This window comes from Ammodytes marinus (genome assembly GCF_949987685.1).
Source record: "Ammodytes marinus genome assembly, chromosome: 16".
NCBI lineage: Eukaryota > Metazoa > Chordata > Actinopteri > Uranoscopiformes > Ammodytidae > Ammodytes > Ammodytes marinus.
In genome coordinates, this window is record NC_137220.1 from 24,227,788 (window position 1) to 24,247,755 (window position 19,968).

A 19,968-nucleotide genomic window follows, 5' to 3' on the forward strand; every position below is an offset into this window, starting at 1 on the left:
GGGAAATTGTGATATTATTGGTTGTGTTCTTTTGACTTAAGTATTCTTATATGATAACAAAATACAACGGAGTCACCTTTGCTGACACGCACTGGAAAGTACCAAGGGGAGTGATGGCAAAAAAAGAAATGCAGAGCATGCACCTGCTAGATGCATTTTTACCTCGTTGATTATCAAGTGTCAGACAACTTTCAGACAGAGTGCAGGAAGTGGGATGTTGTCTAGACTGACGTAGCACCATAATGATTATCTGCTTCTGGAAACCGATAACCCGAGAAACTGTGTACGTGACAAATGGCAGGTCCGCATAAGACAACTTTCTAAAAGCCTCACTAGAAATAGGACTGTGTTGAAACTGGCTGGCAGTGAGGTTAATGATATAAAGATATTCGTGATGCATGTGAAAAACTCCTGTCTTGAACTAAATAGTGACCTTCTCCATGCAAACAGAGGCAGCTGGCCGAGGCAGTCGACACCACCATCCATGGGGAAACCGTGTACATTATCAAGGAGTAATGACACAGTGGAGATCCTCAGGAAATGTCAGCATTGACAGTATATTCTCAGGTAGCTGAGATCATTTGATTACAGTAAAAACGTTCTAACAACATTCTACCACTCTTCATTGACAGTATATTGATTTTTTACTTCACACACTGGATCACCTTGCAGGACAGAAACCGCCTGATGTACACGGCCAAAGTCTGCTCTGAAATGATGAGACACCCCGTTAGATCACTTCCCGCCCTTTGTGAACAGCAGTCTGTCAAATCAGCCCACAGGATTTTACTGGATCCATCACACATTCTGGCATTAAGCATTCAAGCAGATTCTGATTCTGATTCTTTTTTATTGTCCTTGTGTATTATACTGTATGCGAGTTGTGTCCATGTGTTTATTGCCTTTAATGTGTTAATCGTCCTTGTGGACCAAGTAAAGTGATTTAGATTGAATACTGTAGGTTAGCGGACATGATAACAGCTGTTTCTCATACTGTACTTTTACATCTCTTGTGTTAAAAAGGGCTAAAAAAAAAGATCTAGCAGCCCAATGCACGGGGCTCTGATGTGGAGAAATCTAGAGCTTGACAGGTTTGCCATGCTAATTACAGATGCTAAGATAGAGTACAAGGGGATGATCCCCGTTTGGTGGCTGATCCCTTCACAGATGGGGATTAAAATAGGTAGAAGTTTCAGCATGTGTTACATTCGTTTGATAAGGAGTAACTTTGGAGGGGCGAAATATATCGCTCTTCCATCATTTGATATTAACGTCCTCAGTTTGTTTAATGCAGTAATACATAGAATGAAAAAGGACGACGCATTGTGCTCTGGATGTCATGTCAGGTAAAACTTTACTTCACAACAATAAAATAATAAAGATTTTATACACACCACTCTGTGCTATGTGTTCTTTACACGCGGAGTTTTAAAATGGATCAATAATCACAGATCAAAACAGTCATTCAGTTTAAGTGAGTAACAGCTGATATAGTTGGTACTGTCCAGGGAAATTCAAATAGAGATGTAGCTCTGATGGGAAAACTATATACAAATACCTACAAGTGGAATGTGTGTGTGTGTGTGTGTGTGTGTGTGGTTTCTGTTACACATATAATATCATATTTACAGAAGAGGTATTATTGGTAGATCGACCACAATGTACACAGAAACGTCAACGTCAAATTGAGATCTGTAGCATTTCAAAGCACATTTGTGAACAATAAATGTAATGGAAATATAAATGATCTGACACAGTTAATAATTAAAAAGAAATAGTGGTTTATCATGGGAGAATCACATTTTTCTCCCAATGTCTTGTCAATGATTGCATATAGTCAATATTTTTGTCCTGCCTGGTCATGTAATAAATACATTTCTTTCATAACAGAAATCTGTAACTGTTGTATTTCAAATCAACAGAAACTATAAATATCAGCTTATTTTTAATAAAGGAAACATAAAAGAAGTAAAAAAAATATATATTCAAAGGCATGTTATTTTTCCACTTTCCCTTTGGTATATGGTTTTCTTCTTTCTTCTGTAAAACAATATACAGGGAAGAAAACGGTTTAACGGTTTAACTCAACCATAACTCGAGCACTGTGTCCATATCGGCCTCTACTCCACAGCCAAACTGAAACTGTTCGTGGGCTGCGGGTGTCATATTGATTCCACAGAGGCACAATTCACTCTGTGGACTTTAAATTCCTCTACCTCCGTCCCTGAGAAGGTCAGACCTGCGGAGCATTAAACATCAAACTCTTCAGAAAGCCCATCTATGGGTGGGAATCTCCTCTGTTAGTCCCAGCCAAAGTCTTGTCCACTCATCTGGTAGAAACGATGGTTGAAGGGCCTGTAGAAGTCTCTGAGTCTCTGCAGGACCTCGGAGGGGATGTGGGGATGGGGTCGGCCTTTAGACTTCCCCAGGCAACGAGGTCTGCTGCTCCCCTCGGGCTTCTTCAAGCAGGGGAAGCCTTTGGTCTGGTTGAAGTAGAAATGTTTGTCTGAAACCACCCTCTTCAGACCCAGGAAGTCCTGAACCCGGCCCATCTCCCCGGCTGGATCGGACACCAGCCGCTCGCCGCTCACAAAGAGAAAATGAGACAAAGGGAAATGCTGGAGCCAGTTCTCCAGATGTTTGGCGTAGAGGCCGATGCGTACGGCGCTCCACGTGGTGTCAATCAGGCCTGTGGTTGAGTTTTTCAAAGCCAGGCTCTGGAAGGATGGAAGGCCCGGGTTCTTGGACAGTGTCTGGGTGTAGTCAGATACAGCCCGCGTCACAGGATCCCTCACCACAACGATGAGCTTGGTTTGGCAGTTCATGGTGCAGACACGGCCCGGAGCCTCCTTTGTCACAAAGTAGCTGGGAGTCTTCTCCATGGTGATCTGGCCGTCCAGCGTCCGAGGCATCAGGTTCCTAAACCAAAAGGAAGAAACTGGTCAGACACAGAATTGGGATTTATCTCTCAAAAACATAATGGTGTGGAGACTTTTTCACACTCTAATACCCCTAGCTGGTGGCCATTCACAGTTTGGAAGCTTGATTGGTAATGATTCCACATCTTATATGTCTTTTAAAGCAGTACTTTTTGTGTGTCTTTGCGTTTAAGAAATTGCTCATATAAAAATATTAATTAATGCAGCTTTAAAGGTACACTCTGCAGTTTCAGAGGAGGGGGATTTGTTTACATTTGCAGAGCCTGCAGTTAGTTTACAAAACACATTTTCTCTATATGGAATTCTTAGTATATAATTCTATCATCATAAAACAAAACCAAATTATTTTGAGGAGCATGTAACCAAATGTAACACTGGAATATGTTGGTAAACAAAACTCTGGGCCCTGCTGCTGTAAACAGTGAAACAGTAACTTGTATGGGAGATTTCTAACATCAAACAGTGTTCCAGGGATCCTATTTTCCTGCATGGAAAGTTTGTTTATTCAGTTATGAGAATATATCTTAGAGAATTGTCACTTCTATGACACACCCAAAGTTACACAGTGCACCTTTAAATAAAGTGCCAGTTGCATTATCGCTTTACATTTTGTGTAACAGCACCATTAGAATATAGTTTTTAGCGTTATAGTTCAAATGTCTGATCTTCAATGTTGAACTGAACCTGATCTACTTGCCAACTTAATCACATGTGAGGTACAAACTGTAATTTACTGACTTCAATGAAACGAACATCAAGAGATAGCGTAAACACATTATATACACCAAATGTTCAAGCACCCCGAAATCTGTGTGATTAAAGCTTCAAACACTGCAGTGTGTTTATGTACCAGGGCCCCAGACAGCCCATCTTGAGTCTCTCTGTAAGAAACATCCATTCACTATTAACCTGATGAGTCAAAACCACAAAGCCTCAAGAACCACTTAACAGCAATTTCCTACAGACCCCCCCCCCCCTCCCTTCTTCCTGCAAGAGCAAAGTACGCCCCCCCCTCTCCCCCCAAAGCAACCCACCCTCCCGTCTTCCCTAGGGGTTCCTACAGGGACCCAAACAGACAAAACAGACCCAAGTCTGCAGGAAGTACAACCAGGATGGCAGGCTGCTGAGCTCAGCTAGTGTGTGTGAAACATATGGCTGCAATGAAGAGAGATGCCGTATAGAGTGCCCCAGTGAAAAGACATGCACTGAATTAGGTTACATTTTGGAAAGTAGTCCCATGTAAAACGTTTTGTGGTCTTAATAATCAGGAATCTATTGATTTATCTTTTTATATAGTACGTTCATATATCACTGTGTTTCTAAAATCCTTCTCTACTTTACAAAGTGTTTCCACCTGCTGTTCTAAATTCTTTCTCACTGACTTGATTCAACTGCTTCTCCAAACAGTTCAAAGCAGCGGTCCTGCCTGTCACTGTGCTCTCTGTGCAAACAGGCATTGTGGGCAGCAAAGTATTCCACCGATCCAGGCCTTTGTTCATTTACTTTTGACACTGACGGACGACGTGAGACAAAACTGTGTTGAATTTGGGTTTCAGAAACAAATGGCTTTGCATGTGAAACGGACAATGAGAAATGAAGTTGTCCGTAGTTCATTTAGTCAACACATCTCATGCTATGTTACTGGAAACAAAGAGCTCTCATGTGGCTTCCCGTGAAATAAACAAGTCATCGAGCATTTTTTGCACAATGTCAATTCACAAGTGGCCACTCAGACATATAGATTAGTGATTTATATTTCATATGTACCAGTTATTCTGGTGAAAATTGTCTGTGGTGAAACAGATTCAATGATTATTAAATAGCCAACTGTAAAATTCATGAAGTAACAGTTCATTAGCCCCACTGTTTGCTTTAAGGACTAAAAAAAAAACAACAAAAGTGTTAATCGTTCATCAATTTAAGTCAATCAGTTTAGAGAAAAAACACAAATATAAAAGAAAAGTCTCATTGAAGAGCAGAAACAGGATCATACACAACATACATCTGATACTGTCAGACAGTGTGGAATAAAAGGAGGAAAAAAAAGGGGACACAACATTTAAACATGTGGGTTGAAATGTAGAAATACGTCAAGTGTGCAGCAACTTTACATGCAGCAACTTTACAGGCAGATTTTGCCCTTTCTGAAAAAGTATTTGCTCTCACATGGAGATCCAATGACCATGGGTGTGGAAGGAGGGGGGGAGGAGGCATCTCTGGAGATGTTCCTGAGCAAGTTTCCAGTTTCCCCCTTTACTTAAAGTTAGGCCTTTTCAATCCGCCACCCATTAGATGATCCCCATAATAAAAGACCATTAATTGATTATTATCCAACTACAAGGAGGGCAAATGGCCTATCGCTGCCTGTCTGTCCCCTGTTTATCTGTGCCTGATCAATACGTCTGTCTCTATGACGGATTGTTCTCCGTGCTTGTGAGTATGTTTGTGCACGCAACACACACTTGCAGGCGCAGAGGTGTCAGTGTTTACCGATGAGAAACCTCTCTGTCCTCTTCCTCCCTCTCGTCCATACTCTTCTTGGATTTGCCCTTCACTCCTTCACTTGAGTGTCACTTCCGTAATTGACCATAAGTTGTCCTTCCATACTCATGAATACTTAATCAATTGTGGCGTCCCCCCCCCCCCCTGTCGCCTATGCCTATCTCCCTCATCACAATCTGTCTCATTATCGGAGAATCAATAATGGCCATTTTCTATCATAAATCTGTTCCTTTATGTGGTGTCAGGAGAAACTGTAAACAGATCAGGGATGATTCATGTCTTGTCAATTATTTCTCTTATTAATGCATGCAAACATATTGTTTTGTTTGATGTTTTCCAAATAAAGCCCTATAATTTTTAGGAGAAATACATGAAAAAGTCAACTTTTGTGGCTTGTGAATGTGAAAAGAGAAGATGTTTTCTACTTGGCCCTGTGTTGGAAAGTGTTGCAGACTAGTCTGGAACTCCCTGCTGCTTAAAAGATGCAGCGCTTTTCTTCCCTGAATCGCCACACGGCTGATTGCATTGCTGATATGTCCTAGTCAGTCTGGATCAGAAGATTAAATACTAACCCTGGCAACAAGGATGTGGCCAAGAGACTTCCTGCCCCCCAAGATTATGGGTTCTCCCACTGAGGTACTGCAGCTACAGCCCCATGTAGCGCAATATATAACAAAAGGCATTCTGCATGGAAAGTATAGAGCTCATTGTAGTCAAAGAGATCCCCAAAATCCAATTATCATGTCATTTTCTAAAACAAAAACAGATCCCAAAATTCCCGGGGGTTATTATATTCATTCACTGGACCAGTTACAGTTAAACACTGACTGGATGAGGTAAAGACCTTCTGCTCCAGACAGCAGCTTCTTTATTTCCAAACACTTTCATAGCTCAGCCCCAATTAATGAGGCTGTTAAAAAATCAAGGCCGTGAAAAAAAAAATGAGACGGGGAGCAAACAACAAAACTGAGTTGGAAAATCTCCCAGCAGCTCAGCTCAGCTCAGCTCAGAGGGTGACAGAAGGAGCCTGAGGGCCACGGACGGCCCAGCTAGGCTGACAGGATGAGTGTGGGAACCTTGCACTACTACGCCTTCATGCCTGGATGAAACCTATAGGCTGATGTTTTCCTCTGATCAGAAAACACAACCTGTAGCTTCAAAAAGTCAGAGCAGCTTAAAGGAATAGTATGACATTTGAGGAAATGCGCGTACTTGTTTTTTTGTGCCAGGAGTTAGAAGAGAAGACAGATGACAGAACTGAGAGTGGTATTAATCTTCTCATCTAAATCTCTCCACGATCTAAGCCAATATTGACATTTATTTCCCAAAATGTCAAACAATTGCTGACAGTAAAATCTGTATGCATTACAGTGACAAAGGTTCAACATGAGATCACGTCAACAAGCCACCGACACTGTAGATGTGATGCTACACAAGAGCCTGTCCTTTTTGTCAGTGGGATACTGAGGGGGCTAATGCCGCCATGCTGTCTACAGGGTCTTTGTCTGAGCAGAAACCTGAGCAACCCACCGACTGAGCCTCAGAGTGTCATGGTCGCCAAAGTGGGAAAGAAACACAAAAATTGACAGGTATAAAACCGGCCGTAGCCTGAGGATGGGCTGGAGAATGAGCAACGTTATATACAATATTGTCGAAGCTAGTGACGCAGTGTGTGTCAGAACTTGAGTCATATTCAACCCACACGCACGCACGCGCACACACACACACACACACACACACACACACACACACACACACCGAATACACACACACACACACACACACACACACACACACACACACACACACACACACACACACACACAAAACATGATGTTAATGTGAGCCCGGAGGTAAAGATTTCCGGTACTTCACTTCTCTCCATAGGCAGAGGGAGGAAGTGGATGGTTTGATCCCTCTGGAAAACCACATGACTGGTATAGAGACTGCTGCTGCCACCCACACATCTTAAATAAAATAGCTTTTCTTTTATGAATAATGATGCAGTTATGGAGGAAAAGGATTGTTATCTCAACAGGAGGTCAGCTGAAGTGCTTTACCTCTGTAGAGACAGACTAGGCTACAGTGTTTTACATTTTCATCTTTGGTGGTTTACAGCAGGACACCATTACCATGAGCTTACAGTAAATGTGTGTTTGTGTTTGTGAGTGTGTGTGTGTGTGTGTGTGTGTGTGTGTGTGTGTGTGTGTGTGTGTGTGTGTGTGTGTGTCTGTGTGTGTGTGTGTGTGTGTGTGTGTGCGTGTGTGACTGTGTGATTGTGTAAAGGGTAAAATCGTGTGTGGCACATGAAATGAGAAATTCCTACTCTCTAGGGTATAAAGTGATGATTAGGGATGGGTGCGATTTTAACATGTTTTTTACCCGTGACAAAAACAAAACAAAACTCTTTTTACACATCTCATTTCAGAATATAAGACAAACTGCTCTGGTCGAGACTGAACATCTCAACAACTGCTTGATTGATTTCCATTAAATATGGTTCAGACATTCATTGTCATGGTAAAGTATAATTACTTTGGTGATCATTTTCAGAAGGTCAAACTAGAGACTAGCCATATCTCATCAAATAAAACATTGGCAAGACTTCCAGTACAGGAGAGTTTTTTGTTTGTTTGTTTTTTTCATGGTATAGGGACACAAATTATGCCCAAAAATTGAAGCAGCTATCTTGGTCATTCATTGCGGTTTTCAAGATGTGGATTCATTCAAACTATGTCATTGTTGACTATGTGTGATAAGACACTGTAGTTCCAAATGGAAATATAATTGTATTTCCAATGGATTCTGTCGTCTGATTGAACCTTGTTAAATGGCTGCATGACTGAGCACCAACTGAAACAACCATTATATCTTCACACAGTATTTTCTTCACTAGGTAACTTCAGTCCAAAGCTATAAACGACACAAATGAAACCTCCCCGTGATTTTGTAGGCGCCCCAAAATGCACCACAGCGTACCTCAAATTATTTATAATTTCCACCATATGGGGTGTGAGCGTGGGCCCTTTCAAACCGTAGAATACCAACTGCAGCCAAAAGCCAGCACCGTTAAAACAAAACACAACTCAAAACTATACAGACCACTTGCTGGTCTGTTACACCAATCAGTCGTGTTTGGGCCTTGATTCACAAATGGCTTCGGGGGGGGGGGCTGGACATAGAACGAGGTGTCAGGGAAAATCACCCTACCACTGGAAAAAGGCTTCCCGGTGTGCATTAAAGTCCCCTTTCACTATTTTAACTGTCAGAAAGTACAGAGTGACGTGTAGGAAAATACTGAAGTAACACATGAACAGAAGGTTAGGATGATTTTTTTTTTGTGAAAACAAGGCACAGCTGTGTCTCACCATCAAATCTTAAAATACATCTAAACAGCTCATAATGGAGGTAAAATAAATAATCCTGTTACATCCTATAACTTTATAAATGCTAACTCTTATATATACAGAACAAAAATTTAAGTAAATTAGGATGATGGCTACATCAGTATTCATTTAAATGCACAACTCAACAGATTATCATCAACCAAATTATTGTATTCAATCAAAAGGAATGTTAAATATTGTCTATGATCCACGATCAATGTCTCTCAATCAGGTTCTCATATAGTGAGGGTATATTGTCAAAATTTGGGAATAAATTCCTTACCACTAGATTTCTTCACAATTGCCCAGTTGGGCCCTTTAGAGCCTTATTAACAAATGTCTGTCTTTCTGAAAACCTTGCCCTTGTGCTGCTGCCCATGAAGGATTTATACAATATTTCAATGGCAATCCGATCAGGCTTGACCTTTGACGTCAAGACTGTAGGTCAGCCGATTGACAAGCTTTCAACATATTGATGGGACTCGTGGATGTGGGTTTTCGTTCCATAAATCAAATGTCTAGAGGCTAGTCATTCGGACTAATAACTTCTGCTACAAGAAAGCAACAACAAACGTTCTCATTTTAACATCATCAAGGACAGAAGATACTAAAAAGAAAAGTTAATTTCAAATGTTCTCATTCCAGCTCACATCATGGTGACAAAGCCGTGACAATCAGAACCATTGTGCCATGGAAAGTTGAGGTTTTTTCAGTTTTCTTGCGGTGCCTCTCAAGTCCCATATGAAACCCATCACTCCACCAAAGTATACCCTTAAAGCCATAAAACAACAGAAAAATTCATTAAGTCTTTGCTTCATTTCGAATGCACTATTTTGTTCCATGCTTTTTCCATTCCCGTAATGGACTCTTTTATGCACAAATGCAAACGAGACAAGAAGTTTGGATGGAGAGACTGACTGGATCACTCACAGATGAAAGCGATGGAAGACACACAATGAGGCCCTAAGTTTGTCTTTAAACTGAGACAATGCTGTTGGAACGGGAGTGCACTGCTGTGTCTGTGAACTGTCTCCAGTTGCGCAGATCGCCAATATCTGACAGCACAGACGCAGTATATGATCCACAACTCTCTCAACTGTCTGCTGAAAGAGGTGCCAACGGTTACATGCTCAAACGTCCCCAGTCCAAGGCATGTGGAAGCCGACTGAGCATCACAATGCACAAACTGTTGTCAGATTATGCTGATCTTAAACCATGTGTCCTTGGCAAAGGCCATGTTGTCTTTATTCATTATGAGACAATGTTCTGATTTGGAGGCATTTAAATATTTGTATTTATTCATATATTTGTTTTTTTATATCGTGGCTGAATTACAAGCATGCAGATGTCACAAGTGTCATGAAAGGACACTGTTTAAATAAGTGTTTAAAGTAATAAACTGTTGCTACTCATGTTAAATTAATTATCCAGTGAAATATTTACATTGGAATGTATTATAGAATAAATGAATGAATTATTTTTTTTAATGATTGTGTCATGCATTAGTATGCCCAGCCCACAAAGGTTTCTAAGACACCATTATAAACAAACAGACAGACCATCAACCAAAAATAAAGGCTAAACAATACTAATACTCACGAAATAAACCATCCTGATGTTTCATCCAGGCTTTAGTAAAAAAAAAATATATATATGATCATGGTAACCTGAGAGCTGGAGATGAATTTAACTTCAACAAGATGGAATGCCGCTTTTCACAGCATCAGATTGGTGTGTGTGTGTGTGTGTGTGTGTGTGTGTGTGTGTGTGTGTGTGTGTGTGTGTGTGTGTGTGTGTGTGTGTGTGTGTGTGTGTGTGTCTGCAGTGCAAGCTTCCAGATGTGACAGTGAGGTGACCCCTCTGCTCACTGACAGTCAGGGGCTTGTTCCACATGGATGAGCTCTTCTTGCTGTCACATATTCACAGAAACACACACACACACACACTCACACACACACACACACACACACACACACACACACACACACACACACACACACACACACACACACACACACACACACACAGCAGCGACTTCCAGCGGCCTCTCCGTGGATCATTGCGGATGACGGCAAACAGATTTTCCCAATTTCTGAGTTTCACTGACAACAGGGGGGAATCAGCTTTCAGTGATTTCACCCAGGATCACGTTGCTGCTCGCCTCTATTGTTGCCATAATCCTCCCAACTCTCTTCCCTCACCACTTCCTGTATAAAATGAATGTACTTCTAGAGAAAATATAACCAATGTTGAAAAAAAAATTAACATAACACCAGTATTTATAGTAGATCACAGATACCGGGAGCCACCTGCCCCGCGCACATTTCTGCCCACTTGTCAGCTGTCAAATCCATACAAATGCCACGGAAAAATCCGCACTTACAAATGCAGAGACGTTTTTTCCACAATGACTTTTATGCAGGTGGTAGCAACAGGAACATTTGGCAGCACAACAGAATGTTTCATTGCATATGGAGTCTTTACTTTTACTGTTTTGCTTGTGGTGGGATATCATGATTAGAGCTGAAATAATGTGGTTTATAGTTAAATTAGTCAATCAACAGATATCTTTAACTATTAACACTATTTTTTATAATGAATTTATCTTTTTTATTCAAAAAGATTAGCTGGTTCCAGCTTCTCAAATCTAAGGGTTGCCCCTATACAGTATGACAGCAAACTTGATATCCATATCTTTTACTCCAACAAAACAAGCAGTTTCAAACATCACCTTGTGACAAGATTTGATTCAACGAGAAACTAATCCACTGACTGATCAACATTGAAAAAAGAAATGAGTTGCTACCTCTTATTGTGATCGATACTGTACACAGATCATGTGTTGCAGCACAACTACAGCATTGAAGCATGGCAGCTTTAAAGCAGCAGTCAGGCTAATTAAAACACACAGAAACACACGCCCTGGAAACACCAGGTCTGCCACAGGGATTTCCATATAAAGGCATCCTTCTCCGCTTTAGAGGAAAAGTGTAAGTATAGAAGTGTATTTGGACAGGGAGACGGACAGATGTAAATGCACAGAGAGAGACAGCAGAGGTGAAAAGTGTCAAAGAGGAGGAGTGTTGGATACGACAGCAAAGTGCTATAACGTCCCCACGTATGTGCTGCATGTGTGTGTGTGTGTGTGTTTATGAGGGTAGAATGGAGAGGAAGCATAGCAGCATGCTAAAAGTATAAGCGGTGAGAGTGTTTCCATGTGTCCTCATGTTCTCAGTTAAAACGCAGCTACAGGGGGTTTAATACAAAAAGTGGAGAAACGATTGAATTACACCCCTCAGAGTGTCAAGCTATCAAAGCTCTTGTTTATCAGTTCCCTTCATCCTGTCAAACTTCTACCCTACTCCTTATGGCACTTTTAACGCTCACAGGCCCAAAAAGGTGTTCTGACATTGGTAAGGAGTTTGAGGTAAGCTGGGACCTTCTCAGAGAGCTTGAGATACCATCTGGAGATGATCAGCTTCTTCCAGACCTAAATTCTTCCTCTTGGCTCATGGTCACCCTGGTCACCCCATATCAGCTGCTGTCACAGCGACATCGACTATGAAAATTTTACGCACCGTAGACTTGCAGCCCAGACATGAGAGTCAATTGTATCAATTGGGTTTTATATCCTTTATATTCAGTATGTGGACAACGTATTAGAGGGATCACTTTGATGTTGTTTGAATGGCTCCCAATGAGAACACGGTGGGATTGTTAATACAGGGTTCCATGTTGAAGTGTTTCAATGATGTTTACATGACTGTCAAGATGATGAAGTGGCCCTCAGAGACCTCCACTAGCCTTTTGATCTACAGAGCAGCATGCTGGAAGAGAATATTGGCTTATGGTGATCTGCATACAATATATCAGCAAGCCAGTCCAGTTTATTGATAGGACATATCAGCACTTGTGCACAGATGACTGCCTGTCAACAGGGACAACTTATCTACTCATCTGACCCTTCCGGCCTGCCATACATCATCCTGCACTGTCTGAGATGGCAGCTGATGCTTTATTGGAATGATTTGAAAACTTCTCACATTTCTACTGGACTGAAAGCACGGCTGGGTGACATTCAGTAGTGAATTTCAGTTCATCTATATGTGTTTTATTCCAAAAGGTGTCATTTAGGCTTTTTGAAATGGCCAATTTTGTCCCCAACACTTTTTTAAAAGTAGGCTATGTATTTTTTTAAATGTTCGAAAAATTGGAGTGCACAAAGAATTGTAGAAAATAAGAATACTTTGAGAAAAGAGGTGTTTTTTGCACAAGAGAACATGTAGCTTACAATTTGGGGGGAAGTTTTTCCGTTCACACTCCGGAAACAAGTGGTGCAATTTAGACATGGGACACATTTAATATAGCCAGGTCAGGTGGATTTTTGCTCTATGTGCATTCTTCTGGATATTAGGTTTGCTTTAACTTAATTGGCAACATATTCATGAAAGGTGTAAAAAGTTCGTGTGTCCCCTACCTGTACCACTCTAGCCCTTTGTCATAGAACCTGTCGAAGAAGTGCGGCTCCGCGCCGAACGCTCTCACGTCCGGGTGGATGCGCAGAAACTCCAGCAGGGCGCGGGTTCCTCCTTTCTTCACTCCGATTATAAGCGCCTGCGGAAACCTTTTGGTCCCGAAGGTGTTGGACACGGGGATGCCGTTGGCCTGGGCGCTCGTCTCTGTGCGTGTGTCCGACACGCGCTGAGGCAGCAGCTGTCCCGGTGCGTCCACCTGCTCTGAGTCCGTGCGGTTCCGCTGAGACTGGAGGCGCGCCGGTGGTCGCAGATCGTCCAACATGTCATAGTCCGAAGCTCCTTGGCTGTATAAAGTTCTCGGAGCCGAATCGCAGAATCCGGTGAGGCAGTAGAAGAAGAAAGTGAAGATCAGGACCATGGTAAAAAACACCGAGGCTTTGGACAGCGCTTTTCCAAAGTTGAACCTGACTCTGCATCCACTACATCCCATGAGTTGATCTCCTGCTCTGTGCCAAAGGGCCAACACCTGGACAGCATGCTTCTTCTTCCTACATCGGTCGGAGTTGATATTGATGAATGTATCTCAACCTGTTGCGCGACAGTCAGGCATCACATGGAGAGCTTCTGGCAGCAGACGAATGGCACAGTGGGTATGTCGGGGGCAAAACTCCTCATAATATTTATAAAAATAATTTCTTATGTTTTGTCATTTAGCATGACTCGTTTATTTTCAGGTAGACGAGACCTCCAGCCTCCTGCATCAGTGCGCTCACTCTACTAATCGTTCATTCAAGCTTTCTCCTCTGCTTTCCCAACGCCCTTTTTTTTTTACTCCACCCCTCCCTCCTCAACTATAGATAACATGTCTAGATGCTCGTGTTGTAGCCTGTTGGCAAACATTTTCATATTTTTTTCCTTTACAACATAAATTACGTTATGCATCATAATAATTTCCAAAAACTCTGATGCAAACTAAAAACCAACTGGGGGAAAAAAATCTTTGTTTGTGGTTTGTCTGGGATTTAAGTTATTCATGAGTTTAGCAGCCTACAAAATATTTTATTCTCTCTTTTTTTCAGCTACAGAACTTTTTTTTTTTTGGTGGAATTATTGATATTAAGCACTTTATTTTACTTTTTCTTCTGTAGGCTATTAGTGTTAACTGTGTATTACAAAAAAGGTAAGCTGAGCCCACTGAAGAAAATCCTCCTTGCCCCTTTGAACCCATATATGATGGATGTCCTCAGTCAGCCCGGTGAATAAGAGAAGCCCCGAGGATGTCTATCCAAAACCTCTTGTACTCTCCGTGCACCCATGAGACTCAACACTGAACCAACACACAGTCCACACAGTGACAAGTCTCCCACCAACACAGATCATCTCCAAAACAATGGAGGCAATGGAGGAGTCTGGGAAGGGGGGGCTGCGACCGCTCTGCCACATAAATACAGTATCTGAGGCTGAGTGTGTCACCTTTGGGGCTTTGTAGGGAGGATCGGCACCACTGTTATCCCCCTCCCCCCCCCCCCCCCCCCCCCACCCTAACTCTGTAAAGCTGCAGCAGGTGTAGAGTTTCCTCTGGCAAAGACATGGAGCCCAGACTTTGAACCTGACTTACACACCGAGCGGCTGAATGGACGTCATTGGACGAGGGGATGGGAAGAGGGAGAGAAGAGGTAAAGGGGAACTGATGTAATGTTTTTGAGAAAGAGGTGCTCACACACTCACATTCAGCCCTGGGGGCACAGTGTATTTCAGACAGAGATAATAAATTGAGCATGGCAAACCTCCAGTGTTGGCTAAGTTGAGGATTAAATATTTTATCTTCATCCGGGCTCTCTCTTCGTCTGTATCTCCAAAAGTGCTCCAGGGGCGTTGTGCTATTGTTGACCCTGCGTGGGTACACCCTCTGGAGTGTGGAGTCTTGAGAGGGGATATGCGAAATTACAAATTGTGTTAATTTACAAAATAAAGCAACTCAACATGAAGCCATCACCGGGTAAGATAACTTTTCCACAAAGAATGGAAACATTTCACTGGATGTTATGCTCTGGACTAAATATTGGCAACCAGTATAATTGCAATATTCAAGACACTAATTCACTTTCTTGCAGAGAGTTAAAGCTACTCATCTGTGTCTGTTAAACATAAGGTTAAGCCAGGTCCTTTAACTTAGCTTAGCTTAGCACAAAGAATGATATCAGGGAAACAGCTTGCCTTCTCTCATCTCTTAAACTCAGAAGAATTAGCCCAGAACATGAATTTGGTTTTTTGAAATATCCACAACGCTTATTCTTGCTTGCTGTGAATCACAAGAAAGCTCCATATTATTTTCTATGTCCATTAGGTGAAGTGAATAAACCATTAGCTTTGCTCAGCACAAATACGGAAAAACGGGGGAAACAGCCGGGCTCTGTTTAGTGTGACAAAATCCACTCACGCGCAGCTCTAAAGCTCACTACCCAGTATAAAACACAGATTTGTCAGTTTTAAACCTAACCCTTTTGTACAGATTTTAAAGAGAAAAATAAATTCATCAGGTTTTATAGGTAGATTACTAGTAAGAGGACTTTGACATAGCAATGCTAGCTGTCTATAACAATCTTTAGCTTAGTCTTAAACCGAAATTACGCTAACTAAATTGCTGACTGTAGCTTCATATTTAGAACATATGAGACTGGTATCAATCTTTATACCTCTGGCCTAGAAAGTGTACACCCCTCACCCCACCTTTCAGGAATGTATAAGCCCTTGATTGCAATTTCCATCTCCTGAGATGTACAACCAATTTGAATGCTCTAACAAAGGTCTGCGGATACTGACATGACCCAGGCAAATATAGAATAATGATATGCTCTGAAGCTCAAACAGCCATTGTAAATCCATCCATCCAGAGAGAGGCCAGCCTGGCACTGAGGAATTCACAGCTTTGGAAATGACTGTCTGTATGCTGCAGACAAAGTCAGAATGAGGTCAGGATCCAGGCTTTGCTTTCATCAGACATTTTATTTGCTTTTCCCTCGTACTAATTGCTGTAGTTGGAGTTACACTGACAGGCCTGGACCCAGAAACATAAACAGTAAGATTACAGATACAAATAGGACATGCAAGTTTTGAACTGTCTGTATGTGAGGGATTGAGGTTGGATAATGTGTCTCAGTGTTGATGTGTTTGTGTACATACACCTCTATATTTGTGTACGTTATTATGTGCTCACATAGGCATTCATGCGTGCATGTATGCAGTCCAGACTACATTTCCAATCTGCCGGTGCCTGCAGGTGTGAGCTGCTGCTGCATCCCCGATTGTAACACTGATAGAGATTTCCATAGCCAGAGGCCTGCTGATGGCGTGTACATGTGTCAGCCATTACGGCAAATTAGAAAATACTCCTCTGCGAAAGCACAATGTTCCGCTCTCATTTTGTTGTTTCCAGTACGAGGAAGAAGCTGTGGGCAATTTGCGATAGCCGCAAGATACCCGGCAGGATCCTTAAAGGCATCATGGCGGATCTTTGTAACCACCGCCCAGGAGATGCAGCGGTGCAGACACACGGCCGCAGTGTGTCTGGAATGAATATCAACGAGACATTTCCTGCTAATGAACTCCAGATTGGAGATCAGAGGACATCCCTACTGTTTTGGATTAATTGTAAATAAATAGCTTTTATGACCTGCAAACAAATTCACTTTTTATCTGGTTTTCTGTGGCGGGATGTGGTTGTGAGACTAAAGGGGGTTATCCCAAAACAATTAGCTTTAATGCTCATATTGTGGTGTCTGAAGTGCAAGCTCCTTTGAAGACTTAAAAGATGTCACACAAACTCTCTTCTATAAATTAGATGCTCAATGGCCAAGCCCTCGGGTAGTAGGGATCGCTGAATACAAAAGCCGACAACAAAGCCACTTTGAGGCTCCACCCTGCTCCCAGAGCCCAACTTTCATCCACAGACCTAAGCAGAGTGGGTAAGAATGACGGATGGACTGAACAAAATCGCTCTGATCTCTCCATCCACACACAGGGTTCTCTTCCGCTTCCCCTCCCGTTCCCCTTCCTCCCCTGTGTTCCACCACCTCCATGCAGGTGCAACAAGCGTCTTCGCCTCCAGGAGAACTTTCAGAATCTCAGACTTTCCCTGCAGCCTGATTGAGACATCACTGTGCTAAAGGTCTTAGAGGAGAGATGTTTGGAGGTAACGCAACTGCCTCGAAAGGCCTTGAAAGCATTACACAGTGTTAGACCCCCGTAATGCCTTGAGTTCAACTTGGAAGTGATTTATATCGGAGGAAGAGTTTGATGCGATTCATTCCCACGTTCATGATGGTCCAACTTGGGCAGCACCCAAACCCAGGAGGGTTCAGTCACGCAAATGATATACATGCATAGCGATTCAATATTTTTTCATATGAACAGAACTGCATGCGAGCCTTCCTCGTCCGCTAGAGACCAGCTGCACAGAAGTATTTTCAATGTGTCTTTCATCTTGGCAGTAAAAACTGAGATGCCTATCCCTGGAGCAAGTCCGTACAGGAGCTTTGTGTGTTTTTTAAACTGTTATTTACCTTATCTGGGTTCTTTATTGCAGCAGCAGCAGCAGTCAGGCAAGAAATAATCTGACAGAGTACAGAGGGAATTATACTGAATGACAATCATGTCATCACACAAGCCACAGACCATTTGGGAAATGCCTTCTTTTCTAATCCATGGCTCTGCGGTGAAAAGTGGGATCTGGTGGTTGTTGGCTCCTAAGCCATATTGGGTGTGCTGGGAAGGGTGGAGGCGGAGGGAGAAGGGGGTTCGAGGGGCGCTGGTGTGTGCCTATATGTGTTCTATGTCTGCTTGACAGAAGACGAGCGTCAGTGAGAAAGACTTTAAAAAAGAGACGACCGTGTTTAGTTTGGTATAAAGTTTCATGCCTTCCAGCTCACTTTGGGGGATTCACAAAGACGTGTGGCTGCAAATCTGACAGAGCCGTAAAAAAGGTGAAACATTTTGGGCTGCAGCGTGCGTCTGGCTGTTTGTGTGAAGGGTTTGGATGTGCGTGCAGAGACTTTTCTGCCTTTAGGCCCCAATGCATGCGTCCATGTGCCGTGGACATCTATTGTTCCAGTCTGCGTGCGCATGCTCCACTTGTGGTACCCAATCCCAGAACGTTACTTACTGAAATGCTTGTGGGCTCTGCGCTGTGTGGCTTTCCCTCATTGAAAGGCCTCGTCGTCTTAAACGTTGATTGCCATGACGTCATCTCCAGACCGCAGGCCCTGCCTTTTATGTTTGACTGTCACCATCTATTTCCGCCCAGTGTGTGAAAACACAACTTTCTTTCCATCTTTGCGAGTCACTGACACGGACGGTTGCAGCGGACACTGTGCTACTGTTACCGGGCCAGAACCGCCACCCAAATGGATGTGCTCATTAATTCTTATGATCACTCAGTGTATCCAAAACAATTGGATTGGCTAGAGATGTGTGTGAACAAAAGCGAAAGGGTGAATGTCTCATTATTTCTCTGGTGTCTGCAGTTTTTTATTCATGTAAACAATTTGAACTCTGTAAATAAAAACACAAACAGTCGACAGATGGGTGTTAACTGACTATAATTACTGGTGTAAAACCACAGCAGTTTGTGTCTCCACTCTCTGGAGTTTCCCATGCTTTTCAAATTCCAACCTGTCACATCAACTGTGAGAAAAAGGAGCTTTTTTAAAAAAAAAAGAAAAAGACAGAACTTCTCTGTCCATTGCCTCACAGTTGAATTGGGTCTGCTAAAATAGTATCACCTGTCCTATGAGATCCTGCAGGCCAAGTGTGTGTATGTGTGTGTGTGTGTGTGTGTGTGTGTGTGTGAGTGTGTGTGTGCGTGCGTGCGTGTGCGTGTGCGTGTGTGTGCCATGCTTCAGAAACAGGAGATGGGCTTCTACCCCGTGGGGCCAGTCTGCATTTCACAGGAATGCAAAATCATGTGCGACTCAAACAAGCAAACCTTGCTGACGGTTGTTTTGGCCAAAGGGGACAGGAGTGTACCAAATACGTGACCCGCCAGGAAAAAATACAGGCCCCGTGGCCGTGGGAGACGAATGAACTTTAAAAATTGGAAATCTTACTTTCAGAGATTGATATGTTGTTTTGCTTGAATCATTTGAAGTCAAAAGTTTTCCTCCAGTTCCATATTTTCCAGTGTGAAATGTTCCTATTGCAGGACTACCAGGTTTGTGTTGTTTTGTTTTTAATCATCCAAAACTAATTTTAATGCAGGAACAAAAAAATTCAAAAATCCAAAAAGACATTGAAAATCCATATGAGTTAACTTGGCGAGAGTTATGCGAGACGACCGATACCACTCACAGCAGGTCTGTTATATCAAATATATAAATATAAATATGTAATATAAATAATAATAAATATGTAGCTTCGGCCATGCAGTGGGTTAGCTTAGCTTAACACGAAAGAATAAGCTTATACAAAGGGGAACCAGCTAGCCTGGTTTGATCCAAAGCTAACACAATCTTACTCTTTGAGAAGGCGAAAGAAAAATGCTTCAATTGTATTACTATCTCTGTAAGTCATGATTCAAGGAGGTCATTTGGATCCGTTTTACAAAATCCGCTCAGGTTCATCATTTGGAATGGTGGTCATGGTAAAGCTGGATATCTGTCCTCTTTCTTT

At 42.3% G+C, this 19,968-nt stretch overlaps 1 protein-coding gene across 1 annotated transcript; it reads right to left on the reverse strand.

Moving 5' to 3' along the window:
• Positions 1-1,486: 1,486 nt before the first annotated feature.
• On the reverse strand, positions 1,487-13,964 carry LOC307262913 (heparan sulfate glucosamine 3-O-sulfotransferase 6-like). Its single transcript, XM_080043933.1, has 2 exons — positions 13,305-13,964; positions 1,487-2,919 (listed from the first exon to the last, which is right to left on the reverse strand). The coding sequence occupies exons 1-2, from the start codon at positions 13,790-13,792 to the stop codon at positions 2,301-2,303; spliced, it is 1,107 nt and encodes a 368-aa protein (XP_079900059.1). The 5' UTR covers positions 13,793-13,964; the 3' UTR covers positions 1,487-2,300.
• Between the last annotated feature and the right edge of the window lie 6,004 nt (positions 13,965-19,968).

What these genes read in the sequence shown, in the direction of transcription:
- LOC307262913 (XM_080043933.1), bottom strand. Translation starts at nt 13,792, where the DNA reads ATGGGATGTAGTGGATGCAGAGTCAGGTTCAACTTTGGAAAAGCGCTG. An exon ending in AAAGGGCTAGAGTGGTACAG is followed by an intron (nt 2,920 to 13,304) that starts GTAGGGGACACA and finishes CTTTTGGTTTAG; the next exon opens with GAACCTGATGCCTCGGACGC.